Consider the following 21,230-nt stretch of genomic DNA (forward strand, 5'->3'; position numbering starts at 1 on the left):
TTTACATCAAGGTTGTTTTTGGTAATTTACTAGATAAATGAGCTGTATCTTGACCAAAAATAGCTTACTAAATTTTGCAATTTCTAGGCAATGTATTTTGTGCTGTATTTTACACACTATGTGACATATTACTTTTAGAATTTGACTAAGTAGAAGCAGGTTAAAGAACTGTACCATTTAACATGTATGTAAACTCAAAGTGGACAGTATAAACTGTAGTTTAAAAAAAAATAATACTGAATGGAATGAAAGTAGAAACTAAAATATGTTGACAGTACACAGCAGACCTATATACAGTTTCCATCCCTCATACCTTATGTTATATACGATTATCTTAACCCTCTTTGCAACTATATTTACTGTATATAATTATTTTAAGCTACACTTATGCTGCGTACACACGATCGGTTAGTCTGATGAAAACGGTCTGATGGACCGTTTTCATCAGACCAAACCGATCGTGTGTGGGCCCCATCGGTTATTTATTAATAGGTTAAAAAAATAGGAACTTGTTTTAAAATTATCTGATGGATAAAAAACCTATAAAAAAAAACGATCGTCTGTGGGTACGTCCATCGGTTAAAAATCCACGTATGCTCAGAATCAAGTCGACGCATGCTTGGAAGCATTGAACTTCATTTTTTTCAGCACGTCGTCGTGTTTTACGTCACCGCGTTCTGACATGATCGTTTTTTTTAACTGATGGTGTATAGGCACGACTGATCATCAGTCAGCTTCATCGGATAATCCATCAGACCGTTTTCATCAGGCTAACCTACCGTGTGTACAGGGCATAAGAACAGTCATATAACTAAGTGTTTTAGGCGCCATCCTATAAAAGCCATACATGTAACGTCCATCTCTAGTGTTACTAGTGTTATTTATGTTAGTATAAGGTTTAATAATTACTCCTATACCTTATAGTGGCTAAGCACATATGTAATTATTGAAGACTTGCCCATTCAGGTCTACTTCACAACAGAAGAGCAATCTTCTACAGTAGTTGCATTGTTGGTAAAAAGAATCAGGTTTCCCTTGCACTCTGAGTCATGTGAGTTGGGATGACCATATTGTATGTTAAAAAAATGTTTTGATTACCCATTCCACACATTCAATGGGGGAATCACACACACTATTCTATTGTATTCTGATAGTGGGGAGTTTTCCCCGCCATCAGAACACACTGATTAATGTTGCTGGTAACACTGAGGCCGCGTACATACGGTCGGTCCAAACCGATGAAAACGGCCCGAAGTCCAGTTTCATCGGTCCAAACCGACCGTGTGTACGGCCCATCGGTATGTTGTCCTTTGGACAAAAATTAGAGAACTTGCTTTAAAATCGAACCGATGGACGGCTGACCATCTGTCAAAACCGATGGTTAGTACACAAAGGCATCGGTTCAAAACCCGCGCATGCTCAGAATCAAGTCGACGCATGCTTGGAAGCATTGAACTTCGTTTTTTTCAGCACGTCGTGTGTTTTACGTCACCGCGTTGTGACCCGATCGGTTTTTGAACTGATGGTGTGTACGCACATCAGACCATCGGTCTGCTTCAGCGGTGAACCGATGAAAACGGTCCGTTGGACCATTCTCATCGGATGGATCGACCGTGTGTACGCGGCCTGACTGTTCAAGAAAAACCCATCAAGCTGGTTAAGGACAAGTTGATGGATAAGTCCACTTGTCTACAACAAGCCTGTCCATACTTGGATCAAAATTTGGCTGAACTTGGCAAATTTTGATCCATGTATAGATGGTCTTGGCACATCTCAATGTGAGGCAGCTCACTTAGTCCCAGTGCTAGACTATTGTATGCCCTAGGCAAGACCAGCTGCTTGCACCCCCCACCCGCATTGTCAATAAATAACAGCCCAATACACTTTAATCACCCTGATCCCAGTGTGTATTGTGTATCAATCTGCCACAGTGTGTTTTTTTATTTTATATTATAATGGCACTTTTTTACAATTCCACTGTGTGCCATTATAAAAAATATAGTAGTGTCAGAAGTGGTAGGCAGGGCCAGATTTAGAGCATCATGTGCCTGGTGCTGAGGATTTTGGTGTGCCCATGGATTATGAAGCCTCTTACCCTTTATGCTACATTATTATTTTCTCTACAGCCCTGCCTTCCTTAAAAAACACTTGTGCCTAGGCATTTCTATCACCACCCACAGCACCAGAGACCCTTCCCGCATTATCTACTGTGTATATCTACCACTACATACTAGTGCCGCCTATCAGTGCCCATCAGTGTACATCAGTGAAGGAGAAAAATTACTTATTTACAGAATTTACTGACAGAAACGAAGAAAACATTTTTTTTCCCCCAACAATGTTGGTCTTTTTTTGTTGAAAATAAAAAAAACAGCAGTGATTAAATACCATCAAAAGAAATCTCTATTTGTGTGAAGAAAATGATAAAAATTTCACATAGTTACAGTACAGCATGACCACGCAATTGTCATTCAAATTGTGTAAGTGCTGAAAGCTGAAAAATGGCTTGGGTAGGAAGGAGGTGCAAGTGCCCTGTATTGAAGTGGTTAAAATCACTGCTCGTAAAAACGATCTTTTAAAAAAAATATATAATAATTACATTGGTACATGTTCCCCAGGGCAGTACCTGGGCCCCCATACCCTTTTTATGGCCAATAACTTGCATATGAGCCTTCAAAATGGGGGATTATTCAAGTTTGGGTCCCATAGACTGGGGTACGCCACTCGAGTTCAAACTGTTGCGATGTTCGAAATTTCTGGCACAAACCAAGCTGGGGGGATTGCATCCCATCTCTACTGATCAAATATGTAACACAATGTCAACTGCAGATCTAAATAGAGGCTAAAGATAGAAGGGTTTGCTTTTCTTTAAAGAAATCCCAAAACCTATGCATTGAATCATCAGCTGGTACCCTTAAGGATTATACATCTGATCTTACTTTTGCAGGAGTTTCACCTTTCATGTTGAATGCATATGTGTCCAAGTGAGCATTGCCTTCAAATCTCCCTACTAGGCAGGTTGTCCAGTGGGAGGTTTTGTATTACCTTGACCCCACTTGTTTATAGGAAACACTAATCCTATACCCGTCCCCTTCTCCCCACCCTCCCTCTCCAACCCCTCCACCTTTTTTTCTCACACTTTCTTCTCCTCCACCTTCCATTCCTGTTTGTTTCTCATGGGATGAGCTGTTCCCTCCCAATCTGCAGACCGTGTCCTCCGTGGAGACTCACCTTTTCCTTTCCCCGCCTTAATCCCCTTTTTTCTTTTTCTCTGGGGAACTTCCTCAGATGTACACCTTCCTATTTCCAATTTAGAAAATTTGGGTGACATCACAACATTTGAATCCCCGATCTTATATATATTGTAAAGTTCGGGGAACCAGCTACATCGCAGGACACAGGCTTTTTAAATCAAAACTGAGGTTTATTAAACTGAAATAGCTTCACAGCAGCAAAACAAAAGAAATAACAGTCTCACCGTCTTGTAGAGCTCAGAACTTCTATCGCAGTTAAACAATCCTTGCAGGTAAGTCCTCAGGTAGCAGGCTTCCAGGCAGGACACTGCCAAGTCCTTTCACAGCTTTTTATAGCTTTCACAGCTTTTCCTTGTCCACCATTCACCATGCATAGACTCTACTACACTCCTCCACTCTCACCTACAACTTCCTGTCTACTTTAAACCACTTCCTTAGACAGGTGTGTTAACCCTTTCTGTTCCCTTAAAGGGACCACAGTCCAAACAGAGGGGAAATATAACGTCCTTCCAGGACCCAGCCACGGCGTTCTGTACAATATATATATATATATATATATATATATATATATATATATATATATATATATATATATATATATATATATATATATATATGTATATATACAGGGGCGGACTGGCAACTCATGGGGCCCCTGGGCAATAGGAGATTGTGGGGCCCCCGGGCAATGGAAGATTGTGGGGCCCCCAGGCAAAAGATTATGGGGCCACACAGTATACACACATACAGTATACATACACAGTATACACACACAGTATACACACACACACACACACACACACTGAAAAGGTACTGGAGAGGCGGGGCAGCTAAAATCTTGGGATTTTTTTTTAAACACAGATTTTTACAGACTGTCCCTGGTTTTACTGAGGCTGGCAACCCTGATGGGGCCCCCTAGTGGCATGGGGCCCTCCGGCAGTGCCGAGTGCCCGAATGGTCAGTCCGCCCCTGTATATATATATCTATATATAGATATATATATTCGTGAAAAACAAGATAAAACTGCACTCGTAAGTAACTAGACATGTAAATAGAAGCACCACTAATTTGAGATATAATCACATAGACAAGACAATAAAAGACATGTGTTGTGCTTAAAAATGAAAAATGCAAATAAATCCATGTGTCTTCAAAACCGCACCAATGAAATGCCTTCACAGTATGAATAAGTTCTAATTCACTCAGCTACTCCACCGCGTGAATAGACCACCACCGTATGTTAGGATGTACTCTTACCAGAGAGTGTTGACCACCTATTACGGGTGGTCAAAAGAAGCTCATAAATCTCAAATGCTCCATCCACGGTTGTTCCTTAGCATACAAAGAGCAGGAGGGATCATCCAACTTTCACAGGGAAAACGATACGCCTCTGGTCTCAGATCGTAGTATCCAGTGGAATGTATCAGCAAAGAGACATCCATTTTTTTATTATATACTGTATATATTCATCAGTAACATTTCTTTGTATATGTAAATTACCATGTGATGTACTTGACAGTGAACAATTTTTTTCCTTTTTGTCCATTGATTATACCACAGTATGTACAAGTTAATTTGATAACCCTTTTGTTCTTTCTGAAAATTACTTGTACAACATCTTCCTCATGATGTATGTGATGCAGCCCATTTCTTAATAATGAATGCTAAAAATAATAACTTCTGTGCAAATTCACTGCACAGGGCAGGTAAGTATAACATGTTTGTTATCTTTATTGAAAAAACAGACTTTACAATCACTTTAATCTAAGGCCTGATTCACACCTATATAGGTTGCAGTTTGCATATTCCAGGTGCATTTTGAATTTTTTAATACACATTTTTGATAAATTAAAGTCTATGGAACCAAAAAACAGAAAAAAATCCCTGGCCCTTTTCATAAAATGCACACATGTGAACATGATCCATAGAAAACCATGTCAAATGGACTGTAGTGTGTTTCTGCCAAACTGAAAACACAAAAAAATGCATAGATGTGAACCAGGCCTCAAATAGTTTCTCATACATGTGCAATAAGATTAAAAAAAAAAAAGCCCCTTCCTGTGCATTGTTCTAATAAGCAATTATATTTTTGCTTTTAGAGGAATTAATTGTTGTTCTTTTTTTAATGACAGTGCAAGTAGAAAAGAAACCTGACCAGTTTGTAGAAATCAGCACACCTTTTCTGAACTTCCGACTAAATCCACTTACTGTGCCCTCTGAAAGGTAGGCATAAAAAAAATACAAGCATTATATGAGTAAAAAAAAAAAAAGCACACTACTTCTTTTATTCAAACAACTGTTCTCAAACAAACTTGGTGAGTGCAGGCACACTTCTCTTTTGGTTTTAGTTATTTATGTTGGTACAGCCTTAAATGTAGATTGAGTTGCATTACAGATAGCAGCTAGTTCATAAATATGTATAACTTTGTTATTTATAGCTACTGCTTTTTCAGAAAGGGATTGTATCACTGTAACATGTTGTGACAGACCTAACCAGGGCAGGGACTTTTGGAGAGGACTAGGGGAAAGCCTCTTACCCACTGACTATGGCTTTTGGAGAAACAAAAAGCCCTGGCTTTTAGGGAAACACTGCTCTTTGGGTGGTATGTGCATGGGGGATCCTGATTCAGGTTCTTGTCTCCCCACAACACACAAACTCTGGGAGTCTTGTCCTGGGATCCATGTTTGGGGCCTAGATGCCATATTACCAACAATTACTGCTCCACACTGTGGAACTCATAACAGATGTTAATGTGATCAGCTCAAACCAACCTATCTGGTGTTTCCTGCTATAATAAGTTTATTGTAAGTAGATCCCTCCCATTGTTAATTAACTCACCTATTGTCTACTAGCAAACTATTGTGGGATGTGATGTGTAATGTACTTTGTTGTGACCTTGTTGTTTAGCTATGTTAATTATATTCCTGACTGTGTACAGTTTGTATTGTTGGGGTAATATGATCAGGAGGGGACTGTCCTCCTGTGGGGTATAAAGTTTGGATCTGAGTTTCGATAAACAGTCATTCCTTTGGATTTCACCTCACAGCTTGTCTATGTAAGGTGATTGGGGTAAAAAGGGCTGGTATTAGCTCTCGGTCTGCTGGAACAGTTTGGAGGGCAGGAGGAATTGTCATTGGCGGAAGCACCTAATCGGGGTGGCAAGTGGTTCTATGACACATGTTGTAGTTGAATTCTTGGTATGGCTATTTCTTTATCGTACATCATTGGACACAGAGCCTAGTAATTACTAAGTGGGTTATATTCCACCTTCAGGTGCTGGACACTGGTGTGATCAATTCGACAGGAAGTTTCCTCCCTATATAACCCTTCCCATACTGGGAGCACGTCAGTTTTTTCGCCAGTGTCTAAGGTGTTGGTCACGAGTGAAGGTGTGCTCTGTGGAGCTCCACTGGAGGGACCCATGCTGGATTTAAATAGCCTCCATAAAGACCAGATGCATCCAAAGTGCCATTGAGGCCAAAGTGGATGGTACCTGGGGCCTTGTATCCGAAGCACAAGGTTTTTGCCTGCCATGTGTCAGTTTGGAAGTTTTTTGCATTGCATTTGTTGGGCTATAAGAGGTTATCTGCTATATTCCCAGCATCCTCACAAGAAGCAGAAACCGGGGTGTGCCCCTTTCCCTGCTCTAAAATCCTCAAACAAGAGGATTAAAGACCTTAAGATGAAAGTTCACTATCAGAGGACAGGGAACAGGTGCAGTCTAACAAGGCAGAGGTATCAGAAGCCTTACAAGTTCTGGAGTTGCAGCTGCAGTCTTTTTCAGAGATTCATATCGCATATAACTTACCATCATAAGCCTCTGTCTCCTCCTTGGGGTTTAAAAAAAATCCTATAGGTTGCTTGTACCTTCCCACCCCATCCATTACTGCAACAGTTTATTTCTGCTGGTTGGACACCCACATCCTTGGGCATCCTCCTAAAAAACTCTAGCCGAGGAGTATAGGTTGTCCTTGATTACCAAATAATACTTGGTCACACAGAGAGACTTGTTTTCACAGAAATGTCTAAAATCGCACAAACATGCTTAATTGCATAAAGATGCTGGATCGCACAGGGGTGTGTGATCACACAAGAGTCATTGGCCACACAAGGGTACTTGTCCGCACAGTAGTGCTTAAAAAGCATAAGATGTTTGATTGCATGAAAAATGCTGAATCGCATAAGGATGCATGATCGCCTAAAGTTGCATGTTTGCCTAGATTTTGCATGGTTTCATAATGAGGCATGATAATTTAAATTTCCTTAATTATACAGGATTCCAACGTGTCTGCATGGGTACATGTTGTGCAATGTTGCATAACACGTTCATAAACGCATGCTTACTTGCAAGATGCCCGTTCCATAGCACACGAGATATATGTATGCGTGTATACAGTGCACACACTTTTATGTTTTGCCTAAAACATATTTGTATGAATTCATGTTTCCATAGAGGCATATGGCTTTAACACTTGCCACATACACATATGGGGAGCCATTTGCATATGTGTTTATTTACATGGGACTGCAGAGGTTGTCTGCGTTTTGCAGGGGAACAGCACCTCTTCCAGTAGGTGGTCTTGCCCTTTGGGTTAGCCACCCAAGTGTCCAGCATGGTCAAGTATCTGGAACTCCTGGGTTCGGATCCCAGTCTAAAGGTACATTTTTTAGTGCGGTCAGAAGCTTGGACTGTTTGGGACACAGCCCAAAAAGGAGAGTTTTTTGCCTCAGACAAAATAAGCGCTATAAGAAAGCTGGTCTCTGGTCAAGGCAAGGAAGAGTTCCTTACATTTTTGCTTAAAGTGCTAAGGAAGATGGTGGCTTCAATCAAAGTGGTTCCCTATGCTCAGTTTAATTTAAGGCTGATATAAAGATTATTCTGTCGGCCTGGAACGAGCAGATCCTAACCTAGCATTATCCAAAGAGTCTGGTCCCAGGGATATGCTGGAGTTTCAGTTGGTGGTTCTTAACCAAAAGATTGGCAGAAAGGAAGATCCTTCATGCCCGTTACCTGGGAGATGGCGGCTACGAAGGCTGGCCTCTAGGGATGGAGGCCAGGCCTGAAAGAAACCACTGCCCAGGGGAAGTGGTCATGCTCCAAGTGAGCCTTATCTGTCAGCATTCTAGAGCTACGGATGGCGTGTCTGGCTTAAGGGCCTGGACGTTTAGGTTGCAGGATTGTTCTGTCAGAGTAAAATCTGACAATGCCACACCAGTGATTTACTTCATTTACCAAGGAGGCACTATAAGTCACGCAGCCAGAGGGAAGTAAGCCATGTTCTGGCTTGGGCAGAGGAGCTTATGCCTTGCCTATCGACAATATTCATTTCATGAAATGCAGAATTGGCAGGCGGTTCTCTAGAGCCTTCAACAATTGTTCCTAGGAGAATGGCCTCTACAGCCCGACTTTTTTCTGACCAAATGCCAAAAAAAAGAGTACCCCGGACACCTTTGTGTCAAGGACAAAGGATCCACTTGCATAAGTGACAGATGCATGAGTGGCCCAGTGGTACCATTTGTCACTGGTTTATGCATTCTCTCCCCCCAGTGCCGTGACAACCGTGGCTTCTATGCAACATCAGAGGGGAACAGAAGCCAGCCTAATTGCTCCATCCTGTCTAGCAAACATGGGATTTATTGGTCTGGCTGTTGTAGCCCGCGTTCTTGAGGATCGGGGCTTTTAGATTTAGCGGCATATTACCTTGATTTGTACAGGAGAGCTGGCCTCCATGACCATGTATCATAACATCCGGAAGGCCCATGTTCCTGGTGTGAAACCAAGGTGTGGCGTCCTTGGAAGTATGTCATAGGTAAAATTCTTGCCTTCCTACATTAGGAAAGGAGATGGAACTAGCCTTGCGTTCCATCAAGGATCCGATCTCGGCCTTGTCAGTATTTTCAAAGGTCGCGTGCTTAGCACTCTTTGATCTTTCTTTATACAAGGGGTAACGCGTATATGTCCACCAGTTAGGTCACCCTTGTGCTCAGGGGATTGAGTGTAGTTTTGTCGGTTTACAAGGTCAGCACCATATTTCCCTTCATCCTTCCCTTCATCCTTCTAACAAGGGAATTGGTGTTCTTGGTTGCGGTAGCCTCCACAAGAGAGTTTCAGTATTGGCAGCTTTCTTTGTATAGAGCAATACTTAATTATTCTTAAGGATAGAGTGATGTTAAATCCTCACCCAGCCTTATTTCCTAGAAGGATCTAGTTTTCATTTGAATCAAGATATTTCTTGCCTTCCTTTTTTCCAGAACCTTGTTCTGCAGAAGGAAAAGTTATTGCTTTTCTCTCAATATAGATGAGAGCAGTTAAAAATCTATCGGAAGGTTTCAGATATAGGAAACTGACATTTTGTTGTGCTGCCAAAAGACCCTAGAAATGGGCAGGCAGTGTTCAAATCGGCTATTAAAATGGTTACACTCTCTCGTTAGAGTGAGAACAGTCAAGGCCTATCTGAAGCGGCTAAAGATACTAAAAACTGATGTTGTTGCGCTACCAGGAGGCCCCAGGAAAGGGCTGACAGTGTCTAAATCAACTGTTTTCAATATTGATTCATCAGGTTATTATTCAGGCTTGTGGTTTAAAGAGAGAGTTTCCCCCTGTTTATTTTTGCACCCTACCAGGATAGTAAGCGCTTCATGCGTGGTGCATTACCAAGCCTTTATGACTCGGATTTGCAAGGCCGCAACTTGATCGTCGGTGCATACGTTCACTAATTTCTATCAGGTGAATGTAAGACGGCAAGAGGATGACCCTTTTTGGCGCAGGATGCTGCAGGCAGCAGTATAGGTCCTCACGTCTTATGGCGGTCTGCGACATCTCCCTCCCCTCAGTAGGCATTGCTTTAGGACATCCCACTTAGTAATTACTAGGCTCTGTGTCCCGTGATGTACAATAAAGAAATTTGGAATTTTATAACAGCTTACCTGTAAAATCCTTTTCTTGGAGTACATCACGGGACACAGAGCTCTCGTCCCTCTTGTTTGGGGATATTGGGACACTTATTGCTTTGCTACAAAAACTGAGGTGCTCCCAGTATGGGAGGGGTTATATAGGGAGGAAACTTCCTGTCTGATTACACCAGTGTCCAGCACCTGAAGGTGGAATATAATCCACTTAGTAATTACTAGGCTCTGTGTCCCATGATGTACTCCAAGAAAAGGATTTTTGCATAGCTATATTGGTCCAGCTTGAACCAATATACGTATTTATGTGCCATACGTGGCTGATCCTGATGGAAGCTGGAAATCACTGTAGTAGGCATCACTACTATGGTAATCACTGCTAGTTTTCGGGTCCAGAATAGCTGCCCAGCTGCATAGTGTACACAAGAGGTCACTTACTCAGCATGGGCATCATTCAGAGAACACTTTGCATTTCTTAATGCATGCAAAACATGCTCTGATTGGATGAGCTGGAGAGGCGGGCAATCATGATCTTTCCACCTTGTCCAATCAAAGATGGCTTTGCATTGATTGTGAAAATGTAACGTTTTCTGTGAATGAGCCCACGCAGAGTGAGCAAACTACTGTGTTCACTAAGCAGTAGGACAGCCGCTTGGCACGGGGACCTGGAAGCCCGGGGCAATCACTGTTTTAGTGGTGCCTACTACAGTGATTTATCACTTCCACATGGATTAGCCAGGTATGATAGATGCATAGATACATTGGTCCAAACTGGACAAATGTAACTCTGCAAATTTAGCCATACCTGAATTTCAGCTTTAACCACTTGCTTACTGGGCACATAAACCCCCTTCGTTCCCAGGCGAAATTTCAGCTTACGGCACTGCATCGCTTTAACTGACATTTGCGCGGTCGTGTGACATGGCTCCCAAACAAAATTGATGTCCTTTTTTCCCCACAAATAGAGCTTTTTTTTGGTGGTATTTGACCACCTCTGCAGTTTTTATTTTTTGCGCTATAAACAAAAAAAGAGCGACAATTTAAAAAAATATATATATATTTTTTACTTGTTGCTATAATAAATATCCCAATTTTTTTTTTAAAAAAACTATTTTTTTTCTCAGTTAAGGGCGATACGCATTTTTTTGTAAAAAAAAAAAAAAATCACAATAAGCGACTGGTTTGCGCAAAAGTTATAGCGCCTACAAAATAGGGGACAGAATTATGATTTTTTTTTTTTTTTTACTAGTAGTGGCAGCGATCTGCGATTTTTATTGGGAATGCGATATTGCGACGGACGTATCGGACACTTTTGACGCCATACACATTTATACAGCGATCAGTGCTATAAAAATGCACTAATTACTGTATAAATGTGACTGGCAGTGAAGGGGTTAACACTAGGGGGTGAGGAAGGGGTTAAATGTGTATCCTAGGTGTGTTCTAACTGTGTGGGGGGTGACTGGGGGAGGTGACCGATGCTGTGTCTCTATGTACAAGAGACACAGATCGGTCTCCTCTCCTCTGACAGCACGTGGAGCTCTGTGTTTACACACAGAGCTCCACGTCCCTGCTGTCTTACCGACGATCGCCTGTACCCGGCGGACATCGCGGCCGCCAGGTACACGCATCGGGTCCCCAGCTATGCGCCGGGACAGTGTTTACCCGCTGCGTGCCCCCCAGTGGCGCGCGTGGGTAATGCTTTCAAATGACGTCCAAAGACGTCCAGTTGGCACCTGAGAGCCGCACTGTTGACGTCTTTTGTCAATAGCGCAGGTCTCAAGTGGTTAAGGAATACATGAAAAATATTAACCAAATATATAGCTAATTTGGGATGTTTGTTTTATCGCTTAGAAATATTGTTGGCACTTCCAGGAGAAGCTCCCTTCTGATGTCCACTTTATTGTCTCTGAGTGAGGCTGAAGAGAATGTCCAGGAAAGTAGTACAGATGTGAAAGAAAATTTACAACTAAGTTTTGAAGAAGATCCTCAGGTAACGGGAAAATAGTATGTGAATATTTGTGGGAGTAGGATGTGCATCAGACCAAACTCAATACTCAAATGCTAGAGAGAAACACATACACACACAAACATTTGCTGCCCCTCATGATTACATTTTTATTTCTACACGCCAATGCCCCCTCCCACATCCTCAGGGTAGTACTCTAGGCTAAATTGCGCTGATAGATCCTTTCCTCCACATTAACCTCAATCAAAATTCAATTACACACACCTGCTGCCTTTTTGCACCTAACGAATGACTACCGATGATGCTTAAATACTCCCCATACGCATGAGTTCCCTTTCACCATGATTTAGCTCTGGGGGTGGAGTGAAATGTGTTGGGGGCGTGGCCTGGTTGGAGTCCAGGCTGAAGTTGCCACTCTATTCATTGTAGTAGGACACCATAGATGTGCAACTTGCAGGGGTTACCCTACCGTTCGTGAACCTTTGCAGGAGCCAAGATGGGCTCCATGATCCCCTGTCAGCACTCTAGCAGCAGCTGCGGATGCACTGTCCACATATTCACTCCTTATCGAGCATGATTGGGAGGGAGTCACCAATACGTTTTGTCCTTGTGCCAGGATTTGCATACAGTACAGTATGTGAGTACACCCCTTACCTTTTTGTAAATATTTTATTATATCTTTTCATGTGACAACACTGAAGAAATGACACTTTGCTACAATGTAAAGTAGTAAGTATACAGCTTGTATAACGTTGTAAATTTGCTGTCCCCTCAAAATAACTCAACACACAGCCATTAATGTCTAAACAGCTGGCAACAAAAGTGAGTACACCCCTAAGTGAAAATTTAGAAATTGGGCCCAAATATTTTGTGTGGCCATCATTATTTTCCCACACTACCTTCACCTTCTTGGGCACGGAGTTCACCAGAGATGCACAGGTTGTCACTGGAGTCCCCTTCCACTCATGAAGACATTACAGAGCTGGTGGATGTTGGAGACCTTGCGCTTGTCCACCTTCCGTTTGAGGATGCCCCATAGATGCTCAATAGGGTTTAGGTCTGGAGACATGTTTGGCCAGTCCATCACCTTTACCCTCAGCTTCTTTAGCAAGGCAGTGGTCATCTTAGAGGTGTGTTTGGGGTCGTTATCATGTTGAAATATTGCCCTGCGGCCCAGTCTCTTGAAGGGAGGGGATCATATTCTGCTTCAGTGTGTCACAGTACATGTTGGCATTCGTGGTTCCTTCAATGAACTACAGCTCCACAGTACCGGCAGCCCCAGACCATGACACTCCCACCACCACTGTAGGCAAGAAACATTTGTATTTGTACTCCTCACCTGGTTGCCGCCACACACGCTCAACACCATCTGAACCTAATTAGTTTATCTTGGTCTCATCAGATCACAGAACATGGTTCCAGTAATCCATGTCCTTAGTCTGCCTGTCTTCAGCAAACTGTTTGTGGGCTTTTTTTCATCATCATCTTCGGAAGAGGCTTCCTTCTGGGTCGACAGCCAAGCAGACCATTTTGATGCAGTGTGTGGCGTATGGTCTGAGCACTGACAGGCTCACCCCCCCCCCTCCCCACCCCACCCCTTCACCCTCTACAGCAATGCTGGCAGCACTTATACGTCTATTTCCCAAAGACAACCTCTGAATATGACGCTAAGCACATGCACAAAACTTCTGTTGTCGACCACGGCAAGGCCTGTTCTGAGTGGAATCTGTCCTGTTAAAACGCTATATGGTCTTGGCCACCATGCTGCAGCTCAGTTTCAGGCTCTTGCCAATCTTCTTTTAGCCTAGGTCATCTTTATGTAGAGCAACAATTTTTTTTTCAGATCCTCAGAGAGTTCTTTGCCATGTTGAACTTCCAGTGACCAGTATGAGAGAGTGAGAGCGATAACACCAAATTTAACACACCTGCTCCCCATTCACACCTGAGACCTTGTAATACTAATGAGTCACATGACACCGGGGAGGGAAAATGGCTAATTGGGCCCAATTTGGACATTTTCGCTTAGGGGTGTACTCACTTTTGTTGCCAGCAATGTATTCATTAATGGACATGGATTACTGGAACCATGTCCTGTAGTCTGATGAGACCAAGATAAACTTATTTGGTTCAGATGGTGTCAAGTGTGTGTGGCGGCAACCAGGTGAGGAGTACAAACACAAGTATGTCTTGCCTACAAGCATGGTGGTGGGAGTGTCATGGTCTGGGGCTGTATTAGTGCATCCGGCACTGAGGAGCTACAGTTTATTGAGGGAGCCATAAATAGCAACATGTACTGTGACATACTAAAGCAGAGCATGATCCCCTCCCTTCGGAAGACTTGGCCGCAGTACAGTATTCCAACATAACGACCTTAAACACAACTCCAAGACAACCACTGCCTTGCTAAAGAAGCTGAGGGTAAAGGTGATGGACTGGCCAAGCATGTCTCCAGACCTATATCCTATTTAGCATCTGTGGGGCATCCCCAATGGAAGGTGGAGGAGCGCAAGGTCTCTAACATCCACCAGTTCTGTGATGTCATAATGGAGTAGTGGAGGAAGACTCCAGTAGCAACCTGTGAAGCTCTGGTGAGCTCCATGCCCAAGAGGGTTAAGGCAGTGCTAGAAAATAATTGTGGCCACACAAAATATTGACACTTTGGGCCCAATTAGGACATTTTCACTTAGGGGTGTACTCACTTTTGTTACCAGTGGTTTAGACATTAATGGCTGTGTGTTGAGTTATTTTGAGGGGACAGAAAATTTACACAGTTATACACTTACTACTTTACATTGTAGCAAAGTGTAATTTCTTCAGTGTTGTCAAATGAAATGTTATAATAAAATATTTACAAAAATGTGAGGGGTGTACTGACTTTTGTCAGATACTGTAGCTAGTGGCTCAGAACATATTATTTCTGGAGGATCAACAAGACAGCCAGGCAGCACGAATTTTCAAAAAATGAATACACACACGTTTTATCTTTAATTGTTCTATTTTAAACTGAATGGATGGGTTGTTTTATAACGTGAGGGTTCACATATACTTTAATGTTAAGGAACAGAGTACAGCTAAAACAGATAGACCTGCTCCCCTCATATACTGTATAGACACACACACACACTAATGTTTCCATGCAACTGGTCTTCACAAATTCTAACAAAAGTGAAGTCTGGCTAGGGAGAGGTGTACAGATGAGAATAGTAAAGAAGGGGCTAGTTAAAGCGGTGTTTCACCCTAAAAACAACTTTCTAGCATCTCATTCAGCATAGTAGCGCAAGCTACAGTATGCCTTTATATATTTTTTTGGCGCCGTACTCACTGTTATATCGCGTAGTAAAATTCCAGACTCCCCGCAGGGAATGGGCGTTCCTATTCAGAGGGCTCATGATTGACGGCCGGCTATGGCGCGTCACGCTTCACGAAAATAGCCGGAGTAGGTCTCTGCTCTTTCCGGCGCTATACGGCGCCTGCGCACAGACATCGGAGCTGACTGCGCAGGCGCCGTGAAGAGCAAACACCTATTTCGGCTATTTCCGTGAAGCTTGACGCGCCATAGCCGGCCGTCAATCACGAGCCCTCTGAATAGGAACGCCCATTCCCCAGAAACTTTCGTAGGCGATTACACAGCGAGTACGGCGCCAAAAAAATATATAAAGGCATACTGTAGCTCACGCTACTATGCTGAATAAGATGCTAGATAAAAAAAAAAAAAAATTTTAGGGAGAACCCCCGCTTTAAGATGAAAAGAAGTTGGCTAAATCTAGCTTTCTGATACCTGACGTGCTATTATCAAGTGGGGGTGACAAGTGTCCAAACCTGAGTTACAAAGTAGGTGAAGTTGAAGTCCATCAAGTCCAACCTATGGGGGTAGAGGTACGCAACAACAGGGGTACACAAGGTGTAGAAGCAAAATTTGTGTGTATTAATTGGTAGTATGAGTGTCAATGGCAAGTTAGAGAGGGTATATTATAGATAACAATATACCGGTACTAAAAATTTTGTTATATAGTTGGTGTGTATCCAAGAAAAGGGAGATTATGGAGTCTTGTAGAAATGTGTATGTATTCTGGATGTATTAATACAGGCAACAACAAGTATAACAATTGTGTAAACCAGAGTAGTTTCTAGGAGCCTCTCCAGTTCTCCCAGCAATGTGGAGGAATACTATCATTTTGGTGTACATCCCCACACTAATAATGGGTCTGCGCAGTGAACATTATGAGTATATATAAACATTGTAAATGATTGAAGGACAGAGGCCTCTCAGAGTTTTGCGGTAAAGGATTGTGCACATTAAACCCCTTCTACAGAGCAAACTCCGCTATTAAGATATGCATTATATGTGGGTTATCAGCTCTGCACTCTAAATTGAATTGAGTTATCTGCAGTAAATGATTGTCTTGTATGATTGCAGTAGAGATCGGCACCTCTGGTATTAAAGTTTTAGCCCACTATAGGGCTGTCTTAGGAATAGACACTAATTCAGTGTCTTGGAAGGGCTATAAAAGATTTGCCCTAGGGGCTATGGAGGTGAATGTATGTGATTACTGTACTAGGCAAAGCCTGTGTGCTTGTTTGCATGTAAGTGGTGTTGCAGGGTCCACAGAACAGTGCCAAACAGTAACAGTCAAACCCAACAACTGTGGACTAGGGATGAGCTTCGAGTTCAAGTCGAACTCATGTTTGACTCGAACATTGCTTGTTCGCCTATTCGGTGAACAGCGAACAATTTGGGGTGTTCGCAGCAAATTAGAAAAGTCGTGGAACACCCTGTTAAAGTCTATGGGAGAAATCTAAAGTGCTAATTTTAAAGGCTAATATGCAAGTTATTGTCCTAAAAAGTCTTTGGAGACCTGGCTCCTGCCCCAGGGGACATGTATCAATGCAAAAAAAGTTTAAAAAATGACAGTTTTTTCGGGAGCAGTGAATTTAATAATGCTTAAAGTGAAATATTCCTTTAAATTTCGTACTTGGGGGGTGTAAAGTATGCCTGTGAAATAGCGCATGTTTCCCGTGCTTAGAACTGTCTCTGCACAAAGTGTCATTTCTGAAGAAAAAAAAGTCATTTAAAAAACACTTGCGGCTGTAATGAATTGTCGGCTCCCGGCAATTCAGAGAAAATTCATTCAAAAAAGCGTGTGGATTTTAAGGGGAACTCCACCCCAAATAAAAAAAAAAAATGACAAATTCACACCAGACACCTTATCCGAGCATGCAACCTGGCCGGCCGCAGGAAAAGAGGGGGGACGAGAGAGCTCTTATATAGGTGAGGCGGGGCCACCCATCGCATGACTCTGCCCCCCTCTGACACAAGGGAAAGCCTGGGCTTCCCCAGTGACGTAGTCAGAGGGTGCGGGTCACGTGACGGGTGGCCCTGCCTCACTTTTATAAGAGCTGTCACTGGCTCAAGCCGTGTCATTTTTTCTTTTTTAATAAAGGACTCCATGGTGTGCATTTTTTTTTTTTTTACAATTCTTTACACTTCCTTAGAGAAATGGTAGAGGTACATTGTACCCCATTACCAATTTGCATGGGGGGGTGGGATCTGGGGGTCCCCTTTGTCAAAGGGGTCTTCCAGATTCCGATAAGCCCTCCGCCCGCAGACACCCACAACCACCGGGCAAGGGTTGTGGGGATGAGGCCCTTGTCCCCATCAACATGGGGACATGGTGCTTTGAGGGGTCACAGACCCCCAAAGCATCCTCCCAATGTTGAGGGCATGTGCCGCTATCTCGTCCCCCCTCTTTTCCTGCGGCCTTCCAGGTTGCGTGCTCAGATAAGGGGTCTGGTGTGAATTTTTGAGGGAACTCCACGCCATTTTTTTTTTTTTGAGCGGGGTTCCCCTTAATATCCATACCAGACCTGAATATTGGTAATTGAATTTGGGGGGACCTTCACGCTTTTTTTTTTTTTTTTTTATGAATGACTTTTCTCTGAATTGCCAGGAGCCGACAATTTATTATAGCCGCGAGTGATTTTAAATTACTTTTTTTCCTTCAGAAATGACACTTTGTGCAGGGACAGTTCTAAGCATGGGAAACAAGCGCTACTTCACAGGCATACTATACACCCCCCCCCTAGGTACGAAATTTAAAGGAATATATCACTTTTATTGTTGCAGGACCCAGGTCCCCAAACACTTTTTAGGACAATAACTTGCATATTAGCCTTTAAAATTAGCACTTTAGATTTCTCCCATAGAATTTTACAGGGTGTTCCGCGGCTTTTCGAATTTGCCACAAACACCTCAAATTGTTTGCGGCGAACAGGCAATGTTCGAGTCGAACACGAGTTTGACTCGAACTCGAAGCTCATCCCTACTATCAGGCTGTCCAAGCCTACCACTTGTCAGCCTCTACAAACACAGTTTTGCAGTTTTTAACCAACCTTTAGTTCTAACACCCATGACCTGTCTTCTCCCCAGGCTGCAGAGCACTAACTGTGTGTCAGCCCTGGTTCACACTGGGTACGATTTGGAACGATTTGAGATGCGATTTGACATGTCAAATCGCATCTCAAATCGGCGGCATTTGCCGGCAATTGTCGGCAATGGCACTGTCCTAATCAGTGCGACGCCGCATCTGCGATTTCAAAAAGTAGTTCCTGTACTACTTTTTGCGATTTCGGGCCGCGATTTACATTAAATTGCGCCCGAAATCGCGGCAAAATCGCGGCATTTTACCGCGATTTTGAATTCGCAGCAGTGTGAACCTAGGCTCAAGGTGAGTTTAAATGGCCTACAAGTGAGAGGTGCAACACATGTGGAGTGGGTTAGAGGTCCTGGAAGGTATATGCAAAGAGCCTGTGAGATGTGTAAATCCTGAACAGGACTTTTTCCCGCTCCCTCTGAGACACTCTGCTACACTCTGTTAGCCCATTAGATTAGTACAACAGCAAATGCAAGAAATTCATTACATGACGTTTTCTGTGCAACCATGCTTTTGCCTTCCTAGATCATCAATGCATATAATTTGTACTGCACAACGGACTGTACATTACAATCTTGACCTATTGCAGAGTTTATAGATGTCTCTTTCCCCATATGATTTCCAAGTTTTCCAAAATGGAGATATGATTTGATGTATCCAGCAAATGCAAATATGTTCTTAGTGCCTGGTGGAATTAGAGATGACTCATGTGCCGTATCGAATTTGTGACTCATATGTGGTGACACTTTGTTTTGTAAATGACAAGCTGCTCCTGCTTCATTATTTCACATATTAATTATATATGAGAGCTTAATATGATATTATAAAATTGTTAATTTTCCTAATATCACTGAGGCTAATCTTTACGTTATTGGTAATATAATTCAACCCTGAACCCTGAATTTTCATTAAATTAAACTGTTGGATTCACACAGAATACTCAGTTAATTAAAAAAACAAATCTGTAATATTCTTTGATTAAATTGATAGCTTCAAGGTGCAGATTTTAATTTCTCAAAGGGGCTTTTTACCTTTCGCTGATCATTCAATCTTTATTTCTTAGGTTTCATGTAGAGAACTAGGGTTTTCGTAGGAATGGCATTTCTTTATCTTTTTCTAGCATAGTGGTGAGAGAACTGCCTCTTTGGCAAAGAAAAGAGAAGCTAGACATCCTTTAGGGCTCTTTTTCACGATGTGACTTGTACTTTTCTGCACTTTATAAAAGCAGGTCACAGCTAGGACACATAGAAAACCAATGTCCCCTGTGTGCCATGTTCACACCCCAACTCTGATGTGATGTGCGATGCAGTATAGAAAAATGCAACATGTTTTCATTTTTCTGAAGTGCACTGTTTGGCATCGCATGACACCATGTGCTGTGTGACACTTGAAATATAATAAAAAAAAAAAACATATTACTCTGCGGGCCAGTGTGAATGGAGCCTTAGGGGGCGCATACTGCTCATAAAAACTCAGCGTAATACATTGGAAATGCGTGTGTGTTGATGGGCATTTAGCATACATTTTTATGTGCATTGCACTTTGCATTTGGCATGCCTTTTCGTGTCATCTATTGTAAAGTGGTAGGTCCTTGGAAAATTACAGGTCACTGCACCTGATATTAACAGGCTCTTATGCCGCGTACACACGACCGTTTTTAATGGTCTAGAAAAAAACGAAGTTTTTATCAACACCATTATTGTTAAGCCTGCCTTGCCTACACACAATCGTGAAAAAAAAAATGCTCTAGGAAAGCGCGGTGACGTACAACACGTACGACGGCACTATAAGGGAAAGTTCCATTCGGATGGCGCCACCCTTGGGGCTGCTTTTGCTGATTTTGTGATAGTAAAAGTTTGGTGAGAAACGATTCGTGCTTTTCAGTCTGTTACAGCGTGACGAATGTGCTATCTCCATTTTTATCAGAACGAGCGTTCCCAGTCTCATAACTTGCTTCTGAGCATGCACGTTTTTTTTCACGTTGTTAAAGATTACACACGACCATTTTTTACCACGTAAAAAAACGACAACGTGAAAAACGACGCAAAAATTTAGAGCATGTTCTAAATTTTTAATGGCCATTTTTAACGTCACGAAAAATGCTCTGGAGGCCACACACGATCCTTTTTCTAATGACATAAAAAAAAAATTCACATGAAAAATGGTTGTGTGTACGCGGCATAAGACCCCTTTCACAATGAGGCGCTTTGCAGGCTGAAAAAAGCCTCATCTGCAATCCCAGTGTGAAAGCCCGAGTGCATTTACACTGGGGTGCTGCACTGGCAGGATGTTGAAAAAAGGCCTGCAAGCAGCTTCTTTGAGGCCCTTTAGGAGCTGTGTACACAGCGCTTCTTAGGCCGCGTACACACGGTCGGACAAAAGCGATGAGAATGGACCGAGGTTCAGTTTCATCTGTCCAAACCGACCGTGTGTATAGCCCTTCGGTCTGTTGTCCTTCGGTCCAAAATGTTAAAACATGCTTTAAAATCGAACCGATGGACCGCTGCCCGATCGGTCCAAACCGATGGTTAGTACAGAAAGCATTGGTTCAAACCCTTCGCATGCTCAGAATCAAGTCGACGCATGCTTGGAAGCAGTGAACTTCGTTTTGTTCAGCACGTCTTGTGTTTGACGTCACCGCGTTCTGACCCGATCGGATTTTGGAACGA

The 21,230-nt window shown here is 42.6% G+C and overlaps 1 protein-coding gene across 1 annotated transcript in view; it reads left to right on the plus strand.

Moving 5' to 3' along the window:
- The window catches only part of ADGB (androglobin), a 422,664-nt gene that overhangs the window by 201,741 nt on the left and 199,693 nt on the right, over positions 1-21,230 (plus strand). The window contains exons 12-13 of the mRNA XM_040350874.1: positions 5,387-5,477; positions 12,016-12,154. Of these exons, the coding sequence (XP_040206808.1) occupies positions 5,387-5,477; positions 12,016-12,154 (230 nt within the window). The remainder of the gene's footprint in view (positions 1-5,386; positions 5,478-12,015; positions 12,155-21,230) is intronic.

Source organism: Rana temporaria, chromosome 4 (assembly GCF_905171775.1).
Source record: "Rana temporaria chromosome 4, aRanTem1.1, whole genome shotgun sequence".
Lineage (NCBI taxonomy): Eukaryota > Metazoa > Chordata > Amphibia > Anura > Ranidae > Rana > Rana temporaria.